Below are 20200 nucleotides of genomic sequence, written 5' to 3'. Positions count from 1 at the left end.
CCTTGACAACGATCGACTGGTTCAGCACCTACATGACTGCACGAAGAATGCCGAGAATGAGAAAGTCACAACAGATGCCTGTCTTTGGAAACTCGAGCTCATTCATCAACATGGTTTGGCGAGAGCCTCAGGCAACCACAAGCTAACGTCTGAGCTTGCAAGCTGTGCAGAGAAGCGATAAAGGAAGACCTCAAAGAGAGAAGAACAGCAGTGTTGGCTGATGCGGCAGAAGCCAGGAAAAGTATTTGCAATGCTCGCCTGTCCTTTGCCAACTACAAGACCAAGATGACTGCCCTCCGACGTCCTGATGGATCTATCACATCTTCCAGAAAGGCAATGGAGAGGATTATTCATGACTTCTACTCAGATCTCTTTGACAGCCATATCCACCTGCCCATATACCAAATTCCACAGGATGGATATGTCATTTCCAATGTCCTCCCTTTCAAGATCCGACACGCCCTTTCATCCGTAAAGACGCATACAGCACCTGGTCTGGACAAGGTCAGACCCGAACACCTGAAGAATCTGCCGCCAGTACTCATCAATACACTGGCTCGTCTCTTCACACGCTACCTGTCTGAATGCAAGGTTCTATCCCAGTGGAAAACCAGCAGAACCGTTCTGTTTTACAAGAAGGGAGCCATCCACAACATCGGCAACTATCGCCCAATCTGCCTGCTGTCTGTCGTCTACAAGTTGTTCACTCATGTCATCCTGAATAGAATAGGCAGAACACTTGACGAAGGACAACCATGCGAGCAAGCCGGGTTCCGAAAATGATTCAGCACGATTGACCATATCCACACGGTGACCAAACTCATTGAAGTTTCTCAAGAGTTCAAGATGCTGCTCTGTCTAACGTTCATCGACTTAAAGAAGGCCTCTGATTCTGTTGAGACTGAAGCAGTCATTGAATCCCTAGCCAAACAGGGCGTTCAAACTCAGTACATCAGGATCCTCCGAGAGCTGTATTGCGGATTCACCACTAGGGTCTCACCATTCTACAAAGAAGTGATCATTGACGTAAAGAGAGGGGTCCAAAACTCTTCAGTGCCATCCTCGAGAACATCATGCGACGACTGGAATGGGAAGGAATGAGAGTGAAGATAGACGGTCAGCAGTTACACCACCTCTGCTTTGCTGATGACATCATTCTCATAACGCCGAACACTAGCCAAGCAGCATAAATGCTGGCTGACTTCGACCGCGAGTGTGGAAAGGTTGGATTGCAGCTGAACCTCAACAAGACGATGCTCATGAAAAATGAACTAGTCCCTGATGCTCCATTTGCTCTCAATGGAATGAATATCTCCAAATGCAGCAGCTGTGTGTACCTGGGTCGAGAAGTCAACATGAGGAACGACTTGGCGCCAGAACTGCACAGGAGGAAGAGAGCAGTGTGGAAAGCCTTCAAGACCGTCGAAGAAGAGGTTAAGAGGACGAAGGATCTACAGTTCCGGGCACATCTTTTAGATTCCACCATTCTTCTTGCACTAACATACGCCTCAGAGACCTGGGCCCTACGCAAACAGGATGAGAACGCTATTCGGGTATCCCAAAGAGGAATCAAAAGAGCTATGCTTGGAGTATCACGTCTCACTCAAGTAAGAAGGAATTTGGAGTTCCGACCTCTGTCGACGGTCAAGAATCAGGGATGCTCGGGTGGCCACACATTTGTGCGGCCGCTCTGTTGCTGATTGACCACAATCCGGAGGCCAGCTAGACTACTTTTGGTATCAGCAGCTGCTTGCAGCAATGTCTCTAGACTGAATTAAGCCATAGCCTCATGCTGCCCCAGGAAGGGAAATGATGCAATTTCTAACAAATCTCCCTGGACTTAGTTACTAAAATACAGAAATCCCAAACCGCACGGCCGCGATAGACTTCATATCTCTCATTCTCAGCAGGAAAACTAATTATCAAATGCTTCCTTGTCAACAGGGCTGTTTTTTTGGGGGAACTCCAACAACAATAGTGAGTTTTGTGTTGAATATGGAATGTAATCAAGGTAAAGAGAAAATGAAGTGAAATTTATCAGCTACGCAGGTGGGGGTGGGGGAGTGGGAGGTATACTGGGGTTTTTGGTGGTGGAATATACACACTGGTGAAGGGATGGGTGTTCGAGCATTGTATAACTGAGACATAGCCTGAAAGCTTTGTAAGTTTCCACATGGTGATTCAATAAAATAAATAAATTAAAAAAAAAAAGAATCAGGGATGATGTCTCGTTTGCCAAGACATCAAAAATTAGATGGGCCAGACATGTAATGCGATTCAGAGACGACCGCTGGACTAGAGCTGTTACCGACTAGATTCCATTCCACTGGTCAAAAGACCAGTGGCCACCCACCAACGAGATGGTCAGACTTCTTCTCTTCGTCAAAACCCTGAATGAAGGGTTTGAGGCACTTCCTGTCCCTGGAGCGATTAGTTATCATTTAGCTACACTAGCACGTGACAGGGACAAACGGAGACGTTACTGGCGCCCGCTCAAGCAAATCGAAGATCAACAGGAAGACAAGTGATACAAATGACAATGATATTCAGGAAGCGTCTCCGCTGTGTGAGGTGTGTGGTTTCACATGACAGATCCAGGCTGTGGTTAATGGAGCTCTGCAGTATGCTGTTCTATTCAGAATTCACACATGGGAATAGTGTCTTGTTGAATCACCCTTAAGGGGCAGGGGTAGTACAGCAATTAAGGCAGGTGTTCCCCTGAATTCCCTGAGCACCATCCTCAGGTCCTCCCACCAAACCAATGGCCCACTTGGCCAAGAATCACTGGTAAGTCTCCTGGGCCTCCTTAGCACACTTTTAGGGTCCCCCAAGCTAGAAATCATCCCCAGTGCTTTGAGAATGTCGCTGCATTTGTCCTAAAATGATAAGTGCTAATCTATAGTTGTCTTCAGCTTCCCATGAACTCAGGGATCTTACATCGGAATAATGACATATTTAGTAATAACAGTGTGCGCATTGTTTGTATGATTATCTTTTTTTTTTCTTTTTGGGTCACACCCGGGGATGCACAGGGGTTACTCCTGGCTCTGCACTCAGAAATTATACCTGGCGGTGCTCAGGGAACCATATGGGATGCTGGGCTTCGTGCAAGGCCAACACCCTACCCTCTGTGCTAGCCCCTGATTATCTTAGAGGTTTCCTGTTAATGGAATCACTGTAACTTCAGATTAATTACAATGGCGGTTTTCAGAAGTATTCTTTGAGGCCATTGCTTGGAAAAGAAAGCTGTGGTTGCCTGGGGGTCAGGGAGAACATGGACACTGGTGTGGGGTCTTTCGGGATGCTCTGCACTTCAGCCTGGATGGTTGCCTCACTGTTTAGCCACCTGCACACATTGGTGCCAGCATGCCCCGGTGACTCACAGTTGGCTTTGGCCTAATTAACATGAACTGTAACATCAGCATCAAGGTGCTGAATTAAGAAATGGATAATTTCATCGTTCTGCATCTTCCAGTTCTGAATTGTGTTGGATCTGCTGTTATAGTAGTAGGAAACCTGTATCCTTTGGAAAGATGGTCTGTGAACCTTTGTATGGTAACATAAACTAATATTTGCGTATTATTTGCAAACTTTGTGCATATAGTCATAGTCTCACCAGTATGAGTCTGTGGTAACATTGATTCCACGTTAATCATCACTGTGCTCTCTGCAGGTATCTTGTATGCGTTACCAGACTCTGAGCGAGCACTCAGGAGCTTAATTCAGGACCTGTGTGTTACTTGGTGGGAGAAGGGCCTGCCTGCCAAAGAGGACATGGGGAAGACGGCGTTTGTCATGCTTCTAAGGAGGAGTTTGGAGACAAAGACTGTATGTTTTCCTTTTAGAACATACTTTTGGGACTGGAGTGATAGTATAGCGGGTAGAGCGTTCGTCTTGCATGTGGCTGACCCAGTTCTATCCCTGATACTCGACATGATCCCCTGAATCCCACCTGAATACAGAGCCAGGAGTAAGCCCTGAGCATCTGAGCACTGCTGGGTGTGGCCCAAAACCCCAAAACATACTCCTAACCAGTGCCTATGTTTCTTCACTTGGGTTTGCCTGTCAGCAGCCTGGCTTACCCAGTTAAGGGTTCTGACTGTTCCGGGGTCTTGGGAATCGTGGTGTGTTCGAAGAAGACTCTGTTAGCACAAGCATCTGATGGATGCATCTGTGAAGGAGACTCTCACTGTTAGCACAAGAGGCAGGTGGGACTGCAGCTTAGCTCAGGCTTGTCCTCGCATGTCCGAGGTCTACGGTTTGGCCCTAGTGCTGTGTGGGATCTGTTCAGAAGCATGAAAGTAGGAGTCGAGATAGGCGAGACCGGGATACCAGTGAGTCACGTGGTCCTCTCAGGGTGGACCCAAGATTGTAGGAGGAGGGCAGTATCCACCCAGGGTCGCACTGGGCCAGGCACACTGGTGGGAGGTCATAGGAATGATAGGAGGTCACAGCAGGTGTGGGTGAGGGATACGGTGTTGGCAGCCAGAGAGAGTCCCGTTTTGGCCCACCACAGGGGCTGGTAGGTGTTGGGGCTGTGTCTGAGCTGAAACGGACTGTCTTCATGTAGAATACTGCCAACAGGAGTGCCTCAGCGATAACTCGGGATGAATGCAGACTTTGCCCGAGAGCCCTGGCCTCAGTCTCCAGCACTACCTGGTCCCTCAGCACAGCCTATTGCGACTCCTGAACACTGAGCTGGGACTAGTCCCGAGCACTGTTAGATATGGCCCCAAAGCAGAAAATGCAAAGCAAAAATTTGGGCAAGGAGAGACAAACCATGGAAGATGAAGTCACAGCCACCTCTAGCAGTCACCCTAATAGTTTTAGGGGCATCTTGAGTCGTTTTGTTCATTCGGTTTTGGGCCACACTTGGCAGTGCTCAGTACTTACTCCTGGTTCTGAGCTCAGCGATCACTCCTGGTAGCTCATGGCACCATATTGGGTGCCAGGGAGATAACCTAGGTCAGCCTAGTGTGATGCAAATGCCCTCCCTATTGTACTATATTTATTGCTCCCACCCCTGAATTGTCTTTTTTTTTTTTTTTTCTGATTTTTTTTCTGATGTTCCCTACTCTCTTAGCTCTCTAGAATTGGCGGGTAGGTCTTCATGAACTTGAAGGCTCTTATCTAAGCCTGCGTTTCGACACTCTGCTCTCCCCTGCCACATCCTGCTGTGCTGTGTCATCCCACACCTGTCCAGAGAGCGTCCTTTCCTGGCAGAAAAGGGCCTTCTCATAGAACCCCTGCGTTCAGCCTCTTTCTGTGGCCACAGGGCCAGTGCAAACCCTGTGTGTGCTGCAGTTTGTCCTGCTATGCCAGGGACTTGACCTCAGCCCTGTTTAAAGTGAAGGAAATGATGGACTGGAGAGGTAGTACAGGGAGGAGGCATTTACCTGCCCTCGGTGTGGCTCACTGCGCTGCTCCAGGGGTGATCCCTGACACAGCCAGGAATAGACCCTGCGTTCTACTAGGTGTCACCCCAAAATCAAACTAAAACCAAACTGTTTTATTCTGATGGATAAGAGTTGTAGTTATTGATGGTACAGTATTCTTTCGGGGAGCACACCCCATGGCACTCAGGATCTGCTCTGGGCATGATTCCTGGGAGCCACACCCAGCAAGGTCAGATACTGGTACTGGGGATGGAACCCGGACTCAGGCAGAGATGGCAGAGCTGTCTGCCCAGGCTTGGATAGCAAGTATTCCTCATTCTAAATTCCTCATTGCTGTTTATAAAAATGTTTTTATTAATGTTTTCCTTTTTCTGCTTTTCCTAGGGTGCAGACATATGCCGACTTTGGCGTATCCATCAAGCTTTGTATTGCTTTGATTATGATTTGGAAGAAAGCAGAGAAATTAAAGACATGCTACTTGAGTGCTTCATAAATGTCAATTGTATCAAGAAAGAAGAGGTAAATAGAGTCCTGTTTTGATGTGCTTGTCAACTGCTTTTTAGTGGCTATTCTCCCGGTTGTTGAGATGCTGTTTGTGCTGTGCTCATGTTTTGTGGGTTTCCTGCTGATGCGAGTCCCTGCACCTGGGCTGCAGGCCACGCGGAAACGGAACAGGTGGCTGTATGAGTGCAGGTCTCTGGGATCTGGGCTTGCTTTTCACTTTTCACATATAGGCTGTTGAAAGCCAGGCAGAGAAAGCACTTGCCGTGGTAGATGGGCCTCTGTCCTCCTTCCCAGTGATCAGTGGTTCCCCACGCACCCGCACACATTGACCTCCCTCTACTCCCCCATGCAGCACACACAGGCAGTGTGGCCCATTAGAGAGTTAACTGTCAAAAAGGATGTATGTCAGGGCTGGAGTGATAGCACAGTGGGTAGGGTGCCTTCCTTGCATGTGGTCAACCGGGTTTGATCTCCAGCATCGTGTATGGTCCCCCGAGCACTGCCAGGACTAAGTCCTGAGTGCAGAGCCAGGAGTAACCCCTGTGCATCGCCAGGTGTGGCCCAAAAAGCAAAAAAATGTAAAAGCTTAGAGTGTGGCCTGTTAGTGACTTAGTGTGGAAAGGGGTGGAAAGTGTCACAGGAAAGTACCCCAGGACACGGGCAGTGTGGTCTGTTAGTGACTTAGTGTGGAAAGGGGTGGAAAGTGTCACAGGAAAGTACCCCAGGACACGGGCAGTGTGTGGTCTGTTAGTAAGTATGGGAAGATGTATACATTACCACATTTTTAAAGGGTGATTCTTTTTTTTCTTTTTTTTTGCTTTTTGGGTCACACCTGGCGATGCACAGGGATTACTCCTGGCTTTGCACTCAGGAATTACCCCTGGCTCAGGAGACCATATGGATTGTTGGGAATCAAACCTGGGTCGGCTGCGTGCAAGGCACATGCCCTACCCGCTGTGCTATTGCTCCAGCCTTTATTCTTTTTTTTTTTCTTTTTGTGTCACACCTGGCGATGCACAGGGGTTACTCCTGGCTCTGCACTCAGGAATTACTCCTGGCGGTGCTCAGGGGACCGTATGGGATGCTGGGATTTGAACCCGGGTCGGCTGCGTGCAAGGCAAACACCCTACCCGCTGTGCTATCACTCCAGCCCTAAAGGGTGATTCTTGGGTAGGTTGTATGGATGATTTATTAGGACTTCCAGACTGTCACATGATTAAATATACCAAGCATTGCATTTTTCAGGTACTGGAACTTTTTTAATTGGTAATTTTTAACATGTACTCTATTTTTTAACTTACAGGGAAGAAGGTTTCTTAGTTCTCTCTTCAGCTGGAATATGAATTTTATTAAAATGATCCATGGAACCATTAAAAACCAGTTACAGGGATTGCAAAAGTAAGTATTAAAGGTAATTAATATTTTGGGTGGTATTAATCTGGTTTTGAAAGATGGTGTGACTTTTTTCCTTAGTTTGTTTTGGGGCCATACCAGCTGTGTTTAAGGCTTACTCTTGGCTCTGTACTTAGGGATCACTCCTAGCAGGCTCAGGGGACCATGTGGGGTTTTGGGGATGGAAGTCAGATCAGCTTTTGCGAGGCAAGCACCCTACCCACTATACTACCTTTCTAGCCCTGTGTGACATTTTCAGCTTTGCTTTGCAGGCTATACTTTGGTGATGCTTTTGGCTACTCAGCTCTGTGAATGGGGTCTGCGATGCCGGCCTTGTCAAAGATCATGGGACTTTTTAAGTTCTACGTTGATGTAGTTAAAGCTTTTGAAATGATCTCAGGTTGCATCATTGCATAGCTGTATCACTCAAGGTCATTTTCCTGCTTGAACATTTTTGCAGTGCTGGGACTGAAGCCAAAGCCTCATACATGTACTGAGTCATGTAAAGAGTCACTCTTTCTTTCCCTCTGTAGGAAATCATTCTATTTCAGCAACAACCACTGAACCGAGGGTTTCATTTTATGTTCTTTAGAGCTTTCCATGAAATGCTAGTCCTGCTTGGCCGGGCTATGTCCCTGGCCCTCCAGCGTGTGTGGGAGGGTGGGGTGTGCTGCTCTTTATTTCCCTGTGCAGAGGGATTGAGAGGGAGGCGCCCTGCAGGAGCCAACCGCCCTAAGAGCCCCCTTGGCGTCAGTCTTGGGCTGTGGAGACTTGGACCTACCTCCCAGGAGTGGGGCTGTGGGGCTGCTGCATTTCCCACAGGCAGCTGTGGGGTGCTGAGGGCACGTGCCACCCTTTCTCAGAGGAAATTCCTGCTGTTTCCTTTTCCCTTGTGCAGAATGTTTGGATTGAATTGACAGCTTTTATAACTGATTCTGAAATCAGCTCTGGCACCCTTGGGAGACCTTTTCCTGAGCAGATTAGTAACCTGGGAAGAAAATGGCTGCAAGCTGAAAGTTTATATTTCAGCATTTTTTTCCGTAAAGATTTTGATGCCTGGGCTGTGTCTCAGATGATGGAACACATGTCTGTCACGGTCAGGGTGCTAGGTCCCATCTCCAGCACTATACAGCCACCCTCCGGCACCACTGGGTGTGGCCCCGGTGGCTCCGAACACGTCCAGGCCTGAGCAGAGCGATCCCAGCAGGCAGGAGCGCATGCTCTGCGGGAGCCCCACGTTTGATCCCAGCATCCCTTGTGCCTGAGCATTGCCAGGACACAGCCTGGCACGTGGCCCCCAGACAGTAGCAGCATCAGAATTTGGTTCCTGACTTCCGGTTTCACAGTCTCACAGAAAGCAGTAGGCCTGGGCTGAGGAGGTGAGCCCATCAGCCCTTCCCAGACCTGTGTTTCTTGCTTTGTGCCCAGCCAGTAAGCCTGTCACTCTAGGCACTCGGCAAAGTGCTACCTGAGCCCTGAGTTACTTCTGCCTGGAGACTAGGGGACCTGAAGTGACAATAGTGATGGTGTGATTCTTTAAACTTGAACTTTCTTTTCAATAGATCTTTGATGGTGCACATCGCAGAAATTTACTTCAGAGCTTGGAAAAAGGCTTCAGGAGAGACACTGGAGGTATTTCCATTTTATGAGCATTTAAACTTTAACATGTGTAGTAACTGGAGAAGTGACAATGGGAGCATGTCTGCCAGTTGCCAGTGTAGAGCCACATGGGGACTCACGTGTGTTCCTCTTGGCCACATACCGTAGAAGTGACATCAGGTTTTCCTTCATTCTGGAAGCCTTGAACTGGACTGCCCACTAGAGATGGGCAGACCTGTCCCTACAGAAATGTCCAGATGACGCAGGGGAGACGCAGGTGCTGAAGACTTAGAACGAGGAAGCGGAAAATTCCATGGGAACAGGGGCAGAGGATCGTACAGCAGGTAGGGCAGGGCACTTGCCTTGCACGTGGCCAGTCCAGGTTTGATCTCCAGCATCACATGGCTTCTCAGCACCACTAGGAGTGATCCGTGAGCGCACAGCCAGGGCTTAGTCCTGAGTAGCACTGGGTGTAACCCAAATCCAAAAAAAATTTTGTTTTCACAGAACAGTTTAAAAATATTTGGGTTGCATGTTGACGCGATAGTATTTTTAAATACCCTGAGCTAAATAAACTATTAAGGTAATTTTATCTCTCTTCTGCCTTTGGTGTGTCACTAGAATATATCGTTATACTGGCAGCTTGTATCATCTCACTGGACAGGGATGCTTGTGAACCAGGGGCTGCTCCTGGCAGTTCCAGGAATTGAGCCTAGGCCTCCTTCCTGCAAAGCCCGTACTCAGTCCACTGACCTGTTTCCAACCCCTTAACCTTTTCTTGAGAACATAAAGCTTTGGCTTCAAACATGACTAAGCTTTAGTGACTACACATTACTTACACTCTGTAGTTATGTCAACATATAATCCAGTTAGAATTAAACATCAAAGGAAAAACAGATAATAAGAAAGGATCTTTGTGATGTCCTTTGTTTTCCCCCAGACTTCAATCTGGGTATTTTAAACAAAACAGGGCTGCGTTTAAATGTGTCTGTTTTGCCTCAGTGTTTTATGCTATTATGGAATCAGGAAGGAATGCTCCAAGGGCTTTTCCCCTTTCACACCTACACACTGTCATAGTCTACAGACTGGCATTTAAGTCCTGTATCAGGACCCTTCCCTCTTTGCTCCAGTGCTTGATTGGGGGACTAAGTCAGGACTTGCAAAGGCCCAGCGCCCATCAACCCCTCCTGAGGTTCAGCTTCCTTGGCACAAATTTGAAGGTGATGTGTGTAGCCCAGGGTCATGCTACTTGGTACATGGGTGCTTCCTGCAGGCTGTGAGAACATATTTTCACAGTTGACAAAGAAGTTGATCTTTAATATTTTATTTTCTTTTGGAAAATCATGGGAGGTCAAAGTGGGGGTCCTGGCAAGGGTGATTTGGTAGTCTTGGGGGGTTTGTGGACCTCCCTCTCAGCTTGTCTGAGGCCCTCCACATCCGTTCAGACCTACCTTAGGTGGGGAATTGCCTCATTGTGATGTCCTGTCCAATCATGGTGGGCAGCTCAGCTTCCTGACGACAGTGACCTGGCACTAATACTGCTAGGAAGACTTCAGGGGCCCTGTGTTTTGTTGAAGAGATGGGTCTCCCTTCGTACTGCCTCTCCCAGTGTCAGTAGAAACACACCCACTCAGCACTCACACTCGTTGTATTACAGATGATCGAGAATACTTGCATCCAGGACTTCATGTACCATGGAATCCACCTGCCACGGAGGTCCCCAGTGCATGCCAAAGTGCGCGAGGTGAGCTTTGGAGTCACGGTTGCCTGGCAGCTCAATATTGGTACCTGGGTCTTATTTGCCACCCAGGTTCTCATTAGGAGAGGAAGGTCTGCTGTTATAAGACCGTTGGTACATGATTCGAACAACCTTGAACTAAATTGCTTAACATACAGGTTTTTCTTTTTTCTTTTTTAAATGTAGGAGTACTGCTATTTATTCAGTCATCGACTAAGCTGATTGAATTGGGCATGAACTCCACATTACTTTTTTTAAAAAATTTTTTTAATTGAGGGGCTGGAGCGATAACACAGCGGGTAGGGCGTTTGCCTTGCATGCAGCCGACCTGGGTTCAATTCCCAGCATCCCATATTGTCCCCTGAGCACCACCGGGAGTAATTCCTGAGTGCAGAGCCAGGAGTAACTAACCCCTGTGCAACGCTGGGTGTGACCCAAAAAAGCAAAAAAAAAAAAAAATTTTTTTTAATTGAATATTTGTGAGATAGACCATTACAAAGCTGTTCATAATTGGGTTTCAGTCTAACAATGATCCAGCACCCATCCCTTCACCCATTTCCCACCACCGGTGTCCCCTATTGCCCTGCCACCACCCCACACACCCAGCCTCTCTCTATAGGAGGCACTTTCCTTTTTGCTCTCTCTCTGCTTTTCATTTTGTGCATTATGGTTTGCAATACAGGTGCTAAGAGGTCATGGTGTTTGTTTAGGGCATTCGGTATTTTTATAAAGGACGGTAAGGCTGGAGTAGCTTTTCAATTGGGCGGCTGCTTTGGGGTGTGGATGTGACTGCCCAGGCTTCCAGAAGTACAGGAAGGTGGGGGGAGGCATCCCATCCTGACCCCAAGAAAGCCTGGAGATTTCAGTCGCAAAATTCATCTACCAGAATTTTCAGCAGATTATGGTCTCAGTGCGACAGTTCCTGAGGTGGTTGAGTCAGGCCAGGAGTATGGCAGCGATTTTGGATTATGGGAGCAAGCGGCTGCTAGGGGCTCTGCTTGGGCAGGCACCAACCTAACCCACCCCCTCCGATTTACTCCGGTCTGTTCAGCCATGCGAAGCTTCAGGATTAACTGCGACTTTTGATCTCTTTCAAGGTTTACCTATGAGTCTCTGAAATAAGGCCAAAAAATGGCTTGTGTAGCGGAGACAGAGGTGGTTTGTGGGTGTGTCTCCCACATACCTAACTTTTGGCTGTTTAGTTTCTTAGTAAACTTGGCCCCAAGTTGTTGGGTCCAGCCAAAGGCACAGCAGCAGTTTGGAGGTGTCAGGATGCCTGAAGGCACCGTCAGGCTGTTGGTGCACTCGCCCCACGGGTACAGGTTCGCCTGCTGGAGGCACCATCCAACATACAGGTCTTTCTAACGTCCACTCCTTCTTTGTTCAGAAGGGTGGACAGGACCAGGGCTGCCCTTAGCTGGTGGGGCACATGCCGCTCCCATGGTTGGTACTGGGCCCTCGTGGTCTGAGCACTGCAAGGTGTGACTGTATCACTCACACTCACACACACACACACACACACACACACCACCAGACAGATAGCCAATTCCAGTGGCAATTAACAAAAAATCCTCAGGGATATTTAAGACTGATTTTTATTTACTTTCATACATCAAATTTTTATTTGATATTCTACAAGTCAAATGCCATAAATGTTTTCTAATTTTTCTTATAAGGTTTCGTGGCAGGTAATTCAAATTTAGATGTGACTTCTGTCTTTTGACTGTAAGTGGCCTGCATGTCAGCACCACGTAGCTAAAGTGTCTCTAGTCTCAGGGTCCCTGCATGGGGGCTTGAGCACCGAGTCACTTCCACTGACCACTCCCTCACTGCTCGAGCTGCCTCCATGGTTGGGCATTCGAGTGAATCGTGTGCTTTGTAGATGGTAAGTGCAGATTATTTTCAGTTTCTGTGGATATGTAAACTGAAAACATTACCTTTTTGTTTTTAGGGGCCACACCCGGCAGTTCTCAGGGCTTACTCCTAGCTCTGCACTCAGGGATTACTCCTGGTGTGGCTCTGGTGTGATGCTGGGAATTGAACCTGGTCACTCTGGTGCATTGCAGGTGTCCTTCCTACCTGCTGCCCATTCTCTCCAACCTCAAGAAAACTTTCATTCCACTCTTGATGACTTAGTGTGAAGTACTCAAGGATGAAGAAAACAGAGATGAGTCACAACCCCCCCCACAGAATTCAGAGGGCTCTGGGAAGTGTGGGGCAGTGCCACACATTATTGGCTCTTTCAGATCCTGTGGGTAATAGGACTGGCATCATGCCCGCGGTACAGGTTGGGGGCAGACAAGCTTCCCTCTGCTGCCAATCAATTTGTGTTTTTTCTTTCTTGGTGGGTGGGAATCTCCATCGATGCTCGGGGATTAATTAATCCTGGCTCTGAACTCAGGGATCACTCCTGGCGATGCTTGGTGGACCGTGCGAGATGCCGGGGATTAAACCTGGGTCATTGCATGCAAGGCAAACACCTTCCCTGCTGTACGATTGCTTGGGCCCTGCTGCAAACAATTTCAGAAGGACTTTTCCTTTTATTGGTGAAGATACTGGAAAATCATATTATTGTAAGAAATTTACTTAGAGAAATGTGATGGGGGGAGAAAGAGATAACGTGTTCAGGAGAATATGGGCTGCTCAGGGGAGCCAAGACGGCCGTTCTTGTGCAGGCACACCTGGCGCCACTCAGGGCTGCTCTGGAGTGCTGAGATCAAACAGGCTCGCACCCGAGCCCGTTCACTGGCTCTGTGGGTCGCCGTGGTGTGCGTCTCCATGCCTGCCGGACTGCAGGTGGAGCTGAGAGCAAGGTCTCTGGGCCCCGTCACGGTCCTGCCCGTGCTGAGCAGGCGCTGCTGCCACATGCAGGCCCTTATGGTTGCTCTGGGAGCAGGGCCTGTGTCAGGGCCAGGAGCAACCTGCTCTCCCTGTTGGTTTTTCACAGGAGGAGAGCAGAATCTTCCTGAGAAAAAGAGTGTTGTCCTTCTGCTTTCCTTTGTTCCCCTCACTCGTAGGTGCTGAACTATTTTCACCATCAGAAGCGGGTTCGGCAGGGCGTGGAAGAGATGCTCTACAGGCTGTACAAGCCCATCCTGTGGAGAGGCTTAAAGGTACACACACACACGTTCGAGTCTCGCCTTGTGTGGAGAGGTTGGTGACTCTTCGGAATCAGCATTGGGGAGCACCATAAAACTGAACTTTGGGGGAAGTTTTCTTGGACTTACAGCACTTCTTGGCTCTCTGGCTTGGGAATGGGAAGTGGTTTAGTGCTGCCACAGGGTGAAGGGGTGTGCTTGGTATGCGGACTGAGTCAGGAAGGTGGTGGGTTCTGCAGAGTGGCAGGGCCTCGTGCCCTGTGGGTGCCTGGGGACAGCTGGCGCCTCTCTGAGGAGTGCTTGCCTCAGGCGGGAAACTGGAGGAGCTCTATTGTCTTGGGAGTGGACTGTTTCTGAATGACACCAGAGGGACTCATCCATGAGGAACAGGGTCCCAGAAAGTCTGTGGTTATCAGTCTGACCGTTTGGCTTCACTTCAAGGGGTCAGTCTAGATCAAGTGATTTGTAGCAAGTCAGAAGTGACAGTCGAAGACTTTACTCTGGAGTCTGTCCATCTGTTTTTCCCTCCAGGCCAGGAACTCTGAAGTCCGGTCAAATGCTGCTCTGCTGTTCATCGAAGCATTTCCTGTACGTGATCCAAACTTCAACGCTATTGAGATGGACAGTGAGATCCAGAAGCAGTTTGAAGAGCTCTATGTACGTGTTCCCTGGCACAGCTGCTCCTGCCTCCCGGAGCCCCTGTGCTGGGCCCCTCCAGAGGGTGCTCACTCCCAGCTACTTGTTGATAAGAATAGCTGTGCATCCTGTTCCCTCTTGGTCTCCTCCAGGACACTTAGTTCTCTGTTCCCTTCTTCACTGTCAGTGTCAGAGACAGGGTAGCAGTAGCTAACCGTCTCTCCTGGTGGGTCCCCTTGCTGAGTGGCTGAACTGGCTTCTGTGTCTCTGAGGCGGCACAGGGACACTGCCTACTCAAGAGTCACAAATGCTCTGTAGTGCTCAGGCACCATAGTGCCGGGCCGTGGCCAACCTGGTGAGGCTTGATGGACTTAAAGTCAGGCCCTGGGCACTGCACGGCATAAGCCATGACTGACCCTGTCCCCCATGCTGCTTGTGTCTCAGGGCAAGCCTGCATACCATGGCCCTGCTGTTCATTTCCTCCAGGGCATGAGATGCCTTGCTTGTTTTCCAGGGGTCTTTCAAGTCGTTGTCCTCTGACGGGAGGGCACTGGCCTTAACGTACCCTTCTATATTCCCTCATATTTGCAAGGTCTCCTAGCACAAATGAAAAATAGAATTAATTGTCCTAGTTTATAGAATAAAGCTGTAGGAACCAATAATGTAAGCACATAGATAGCAATGTTTACTCATGGCACCTAAATATTACCCTTTGTTTTCTGACTTATGAAAAATCTCAGACATGCGAAAACTTGAAATAATAGTGTTCTTGCATGCTTACCTCTTCGCAGATACACTCCTTATATGTGTACTACTGGCACCCTGAAATGAGTAGCTACTTACATTTCCCATCATGTGCCTTATCCACACGTTTGTTCATACAGAGTTTCCTCTGAGGGTCCTGCTGACTTTGGGTTGCCAGGCAAACCCAACTAGCACCTGGGTCGTGCTCAGAGCAGAGAGGCCTAGGAGGGAGGAAGTATCCGTGCAGCTGCTGTGAGGCAGGGCCAGGTGTCCTGAGCATCAGAACCCCAAAAGGTTCTTTACTTCAAATGATTACTGAGAGTTTGGTTAGGTCGAGATGTTGAAGTATTTTACGCTGACATCTACGTCAAGGGTTTCTGAAGGAATTTGTATTTGTTTTTGTTTTTGAGCCACTGATTTTCAGTAATGCCCATTGGTTACTGTGGTGCAAAGCCCCAGGGTTGCACCTGGACTGTGCAGTTTTCAGGAATCATCTGAGCATTCCCCAGGGAAAACATGAGCTCCAGCCCTTTGACCCATCTCCCTGGCCCTAAGGATTTGATTTTAACTTTTGGGGACTTGGGGCCACACTTAGCTGTGCTCAGGGCTTTCTCCTGACCATAGTATACTGTGAGTATGTGAAGTATCAGGAATCAAACCACAGCTGGTCACTGGCAGGGCAAGCCTCTAACCCCTCTATGAGCTCTTGAGCCCAGGATTTTATTTATTTACTTTATCTATTTTTTTTTCTCCTCTCTTGGAGTGACATAGGATGCAGTCTGTTATAGTTTTATTTTTATTTATTTATTTTTCCTTTTGGGTCACACCCAGCGATGCACAGGGGTTACTCCTGGCTCATGCACTCAGGAATTGCTCCTGGCGGTGCTCAGGGGACCATATGGCATGCTGGGAATCGAACCCGGGTCAGCCGTGTGCTAGGCAAACGCCCTACCCGCTGTGCTATTGCTCCCGCCCTTGTCATAGTTTCAGACAAAGGATTTTTTTGTTTTTGGGTCACACCAGATATTGCTCAGGACTTACTCATGGCTCTGTGCTCAGGGATCACTCTGGTGTGCTCTGGGGACCATTCGTGGTGCCTGGGATAGAACCACAGTTGGCTGTGTGCAAGGCGAGTGCCCTACCTGCTATAGTATTGCTCCAGCACTTTTTAGAAAAAAATTTTCTTTGAGAGTTTGTTCTTTCCTCCCCTCCCCGCTTTTATATATATATAATTTTTGAGCATCCATTGGTGCTCGGCATACCTCTAGCTTTGCTTAGCAGTTACCCATGATGATGCTCAGGAGACCATATATGGTGCCAGGGATTGAGTTGAGATTGGCTACATGCAAGGCAGGCACTTTAATGCTGTCTCTCTCTCTCTCCTTCCCTAGTCCTTTCAGAAAAATGTGATGTGATCATGAGCGGGAGGGGCCTGAGGGAGTATAGCACGTAGTGTGTTTGCCTTGCACACAGTTGACCCAGACTAGATCTCCGGCATCCCATATGGTCCCCTGAGCCCTGCCAGGAGTGATCCCTGAGTGCACAGCCAAGAGTCAACCCTGAGTACCACCAGATGTGGCCCCAACAAATAATAAGATAAAAGTAAAACAAAATCCTGAGTGGGAGTCTGCAAAGGGCCAGAGGCAGCCTGAGGTCTGCGCCCATGTTAAGGCAGAGAGCAGCCAGCACCACTGACAGATTAGTGGGGGATGGGGCGCGGGAGGGCTGTGTTCCCACAAGGCTTTACTGATGAGCACCATAATTGAGTTTGATGTATTGCTGTGTGTCATGGTATGCTATCACTTTGCATTTTTTCTGTGAAAGATCATGTGGATTGCATGTGTATGTGCTGCTGGGGACAGAACTTGGGCTCTCCATATATAACACATAGTGAACTCGGGTTCTGCATGTAAGTACAAGGATCTGCCCCTGAGCCAGCTGCCCTCTGATGGAATCCGTTCTTCAGCATGGTGGGGCACACAGATGGGCCTGGTGTAGCTGGCTATGGTACAGTGAGATCTCATGTTTCTGCTGGAAAAGGTAGTGAGTCTTTCATATACCAGTGATGTGACTCCACAGAGCCCTTTAGGAAGAAAGAAAATATTTCATGGGGTCTAGTAAGGCTACCTAGCTTTACTTTTCCATTCTTTCCTGAATAAAGGCTTGTGTGGATAGCTGACCACTTTGGTTTTAATTATGTTGTCACAGGTAGAGTCATATTCTGCACTTGGTGTGTTTCACACAGACTCTGGCTGATCCCTCTGAGGAAAGCAGAGCCCTGTGGGGAGCTGGCCAGGCAGGGAACTAGTACGGGGACTGCATCCTGTGGGTCAGCGTTTCTTAGGGCCCCTAGATGTTCCAGCGGGGCACGGAACAAGGTTGGGGGGCCACAGGAAAAACACAAGTTTGAAAGGGGGTGGTGGCCAGAAGAAAGCGGAGAAGCTGCTTTAGAAAGACTCAGCACAGTGGGTGTCTCTGATCCTGTTTCTGGAGCCTCTTTCAGGAGGCGATGGGATGCCCGAGCTATGTACAAACAGATGGCACTAAGTAAAGATTGTCAAGTCTCTTTCCCTCCTCCTTGTAGAGTCTTCTAGAAGATCCTTACCCGATGGTCCGTTCCACAGGGGTCTTGGGTGTCTGTAAAATCACCTCCCAGTACTGGGAAATGATGCCCCCCACCGTTCTTATTGACCTCCTCAAAAAAGTGACCGGGGATCTGGCATTCGACATGAGCTCTGCTGACGTGCGCTGTGCCGTGTTCAAGGTGAGACTGCATACAGGGAAGCAGGGGTGGGCTGTGGCCCCCGTGCAGCCATGCCCGGACCCAGTGCAGTGGCTGTCTTACTGCTGGTGTCTGCTCTGCCCCAGGAACCTGGGCCCTTGTCCGCCAGCAAGACTGTCCACTCTCTGCCTGCCTAGTCACTAGGTCAGCAAGGTAAGGCCAGCCAGGAAGGATCTGCTGACCCCTGGATATGTTGAGAAAGGCCATGGGACTAGTGCAGGGGCCTTCCCTCTTCTGTTTCCTGCTTACTCTATGCTCTCCCCCCCAGTCCCACTGTCTGAGTGCTCCTCACAGAGCCTGCTCATTGGAGGAGGAACCTGTCATTACAGGAGCCCCGCCCTCTGCAGGCCCTTCTTGTTGGTCTCCTGCTCACTGTTTACCCTCCCCTTGCTCCCCGCTGTAGTCCATGGTGCTTTCCTGCCCTGGCCACTAGGTGTGATAGCAGAGTGTGTCCCATTATCTTTCTGCCCTGTCCACTAAACGTGATGGCGGACATGTGTACTGAGTGTCCCACGCCCTGGCCACTGGACATGATAGTGGATGTGTATCCTGAGTGTCCACCCTGCCCTGGCCACTAGGTGTGTAATAGTGGCATGTGTCTGAGTGTCCACCCTAATGTATCCACTAGGCGTGATTGTGGGAGGGTGTTAAGGTGTCCACTTTGCCTTGCCCACTAGACGTGGTGGTGGATGTGTGTCCAAGTATCCCTGACAGCCCCGGCCTCTCCAGAAATGTGTCTGTAGACACAGCTGCTCGTCCTTCTGAAGAGTTTTCATTCGCAGCCCCTGAGACCCTGGACCTTGCATGGGCCTCTTGTCTGCCTCTCACATGCCATGAACCTTAGTCTTCAGTTTTTTACTGTATTTTACTTTCTTTTCCAAACTACGCCCTGGTCCGGCCTCGCATGTCCTTTCACCGCTCTGGAAGGACTAGGAGTGTGAGGGGGAGACCCAGCTCCCTCTGGGGTCGTCTTAACTGGCAAATGATTCTTGAGTTGCTGCTTGCACTTTACCCCAGCAACAGTTGTTTTGTGTTTTCCTTCAGATGCAAAAATCTTGAACATGTAGGTAGGAGAGAACATCGAGAAACACTTAGTATTTACTCTTGATTGAATGAGATAATGACAATGAGTAACATGTCATGAAACTACTGACTCTTTGCAAGTGAACTTTTTGTGTGAAGCTTCTTGGACTGTGTTATTTCTTCCATATGTTTCTTTAGCAGCAGTGTTAGAGAAGATGAAAGGTCTTCGGGGACATTTCATTGCTTCTGCTCTAATTGTGAACCATTTATTTTTCTCCTTTCTTGTAGTGCCTGCCAATCATTTTGGATAACAAATTAAGCCATCCGCTATTAGAACAGCTTTTGCCAGCTCTAAAGTACAGTCTGCATGACAATTCTGAGAAAGTGAGAGTGGCTTTTATTGACATGCTGCTGAAAATCAAAGCTGCAAGGGCTGCAAAGGTAGGGAACTGGGGCTTCTCTCGGACTGTGTCTTCAACCGAATAACCAGGCTCTTCAGATCCCACACTGAGAACCAACCGACACTATTAATATGTTCTGCTGTCTTCTACTTGTGGTGTCAGGACTTTGTTTTCTGCCTTTTCTGGAAATTTGTAGAAATGTGCTTTTGAAAGTCACTTATGTTAAACAAGCCTGCCCTTAATTTCTTACCCTCATGCTCTCCACGAGTGTCTGTTGAAATATTCAAATGCTTGCCTCATGATAAGTTCTTACATATGATTTGGAAAATACTGACTTTGTCGCCCTCTCCTGCCATGCCTTCCTTACAAAAGGAAGCAGGGGATACTGTTTTTAGCATGATGGGTGTTTGATTCATAATAATAATAACACATTCAAACTCTTGGGGGTTGCAAAAAACATGGTGGCAGTGAGAGGTTTCTACACATGTAATGAACGAAACTGGACTCAGGATCCTGTGGACCTGAGGTGTTTCTGGCAGTGCTCACCTGGTCTCCAGGGGAAAAGTAAGACACTCAAGAGACTTTCTGTAGCTCCTGTTGCTGTGGCTCGTCTGAGAATGTGTTTCCCGGCTTCCTGAGCTTAGGAGTCCTGAGCTGTGGGAGTTTCCCGTCTCTGCACAGTGATGCTCTCCACTCACTCATCCTTGTGGCTCTGGCACGGGGACAGCTGCTCTGCGGCACTGTTGACTGGCTACATAGGCCAGGGAGCCACCTGTGAGGTGTGGCACAGCGGGTGGGCAGGGAAGTATTGGCAGCGGTGTAAAGTGGGGGCACATATTTGCTCATACATGACCATTAAGTGATCATGAAGAAAGCAAATGACTGTC

General features: G+C 48.7%; 1 protein-coding gene across 2 annotated transcripts in view; it reads left to right on the top strand.

Moving 5' to 3' along the window:
- NCAPG2 (non-SMC condensin II complex subunit G2) overlaps positions 1-20200 on the top strand; it is a 56365-nt gene that overhangs the window by 9313 nt on the left and 26852 nt on the right. The window contains exons 5-13 of one of the 2 annotated variants that reach the window (XM_055133858.1): positions 3674-3828; positions 5781-5915; positions 7204-7298; positions 8855-8924; positions 10549-10635; positions 13647-13742; positions 14259-14384; positions 17692-17871; positions 19201-19353. In XM_055133858.1, the coding sequence (XP_054989833.1) occupies positions 3674-3828; positions 5781-5915; positions 7204-7298; positions 8855-8924; positions 10549-10635; positions 13647-13742; positions 14259-14384; positions 17692-17871; positions 19201-19353 (1097 nt within the window). The remainder of the gene's footprint in view (positions 1-3673; positions 3829-5780; positions 5916-7203; positions 7299-8854; positions 8925-10548; positions 10636-13646; positions 13743-14258; positions 14385-17691; positions 17872-19200; positions 19354-20200) is intronic. The other variant, XM_055133865.1, reaches the window with a different exon arrangement.

The sequence above is a fragment of the Sorex araneus genome, chromosome 1, assembly GCF_027595985.1.
Source record: "Sorex araneus isolate mSorAra2 chromosome 1, mSorAra2.pri, whole genome shotgun sequence".
Classification (NCBI taxonomy): domain Eukaryota; kingdom Metazoa; phylum Chordata; class Mammalia; order Eulipotyphla; family Soricidae; genus Sorex; species Sorex araneus.
Note: the sequence above shows the minus strand (reverse complement) of the source record. Positions and strands in the feature narration are given on the sequence as shown.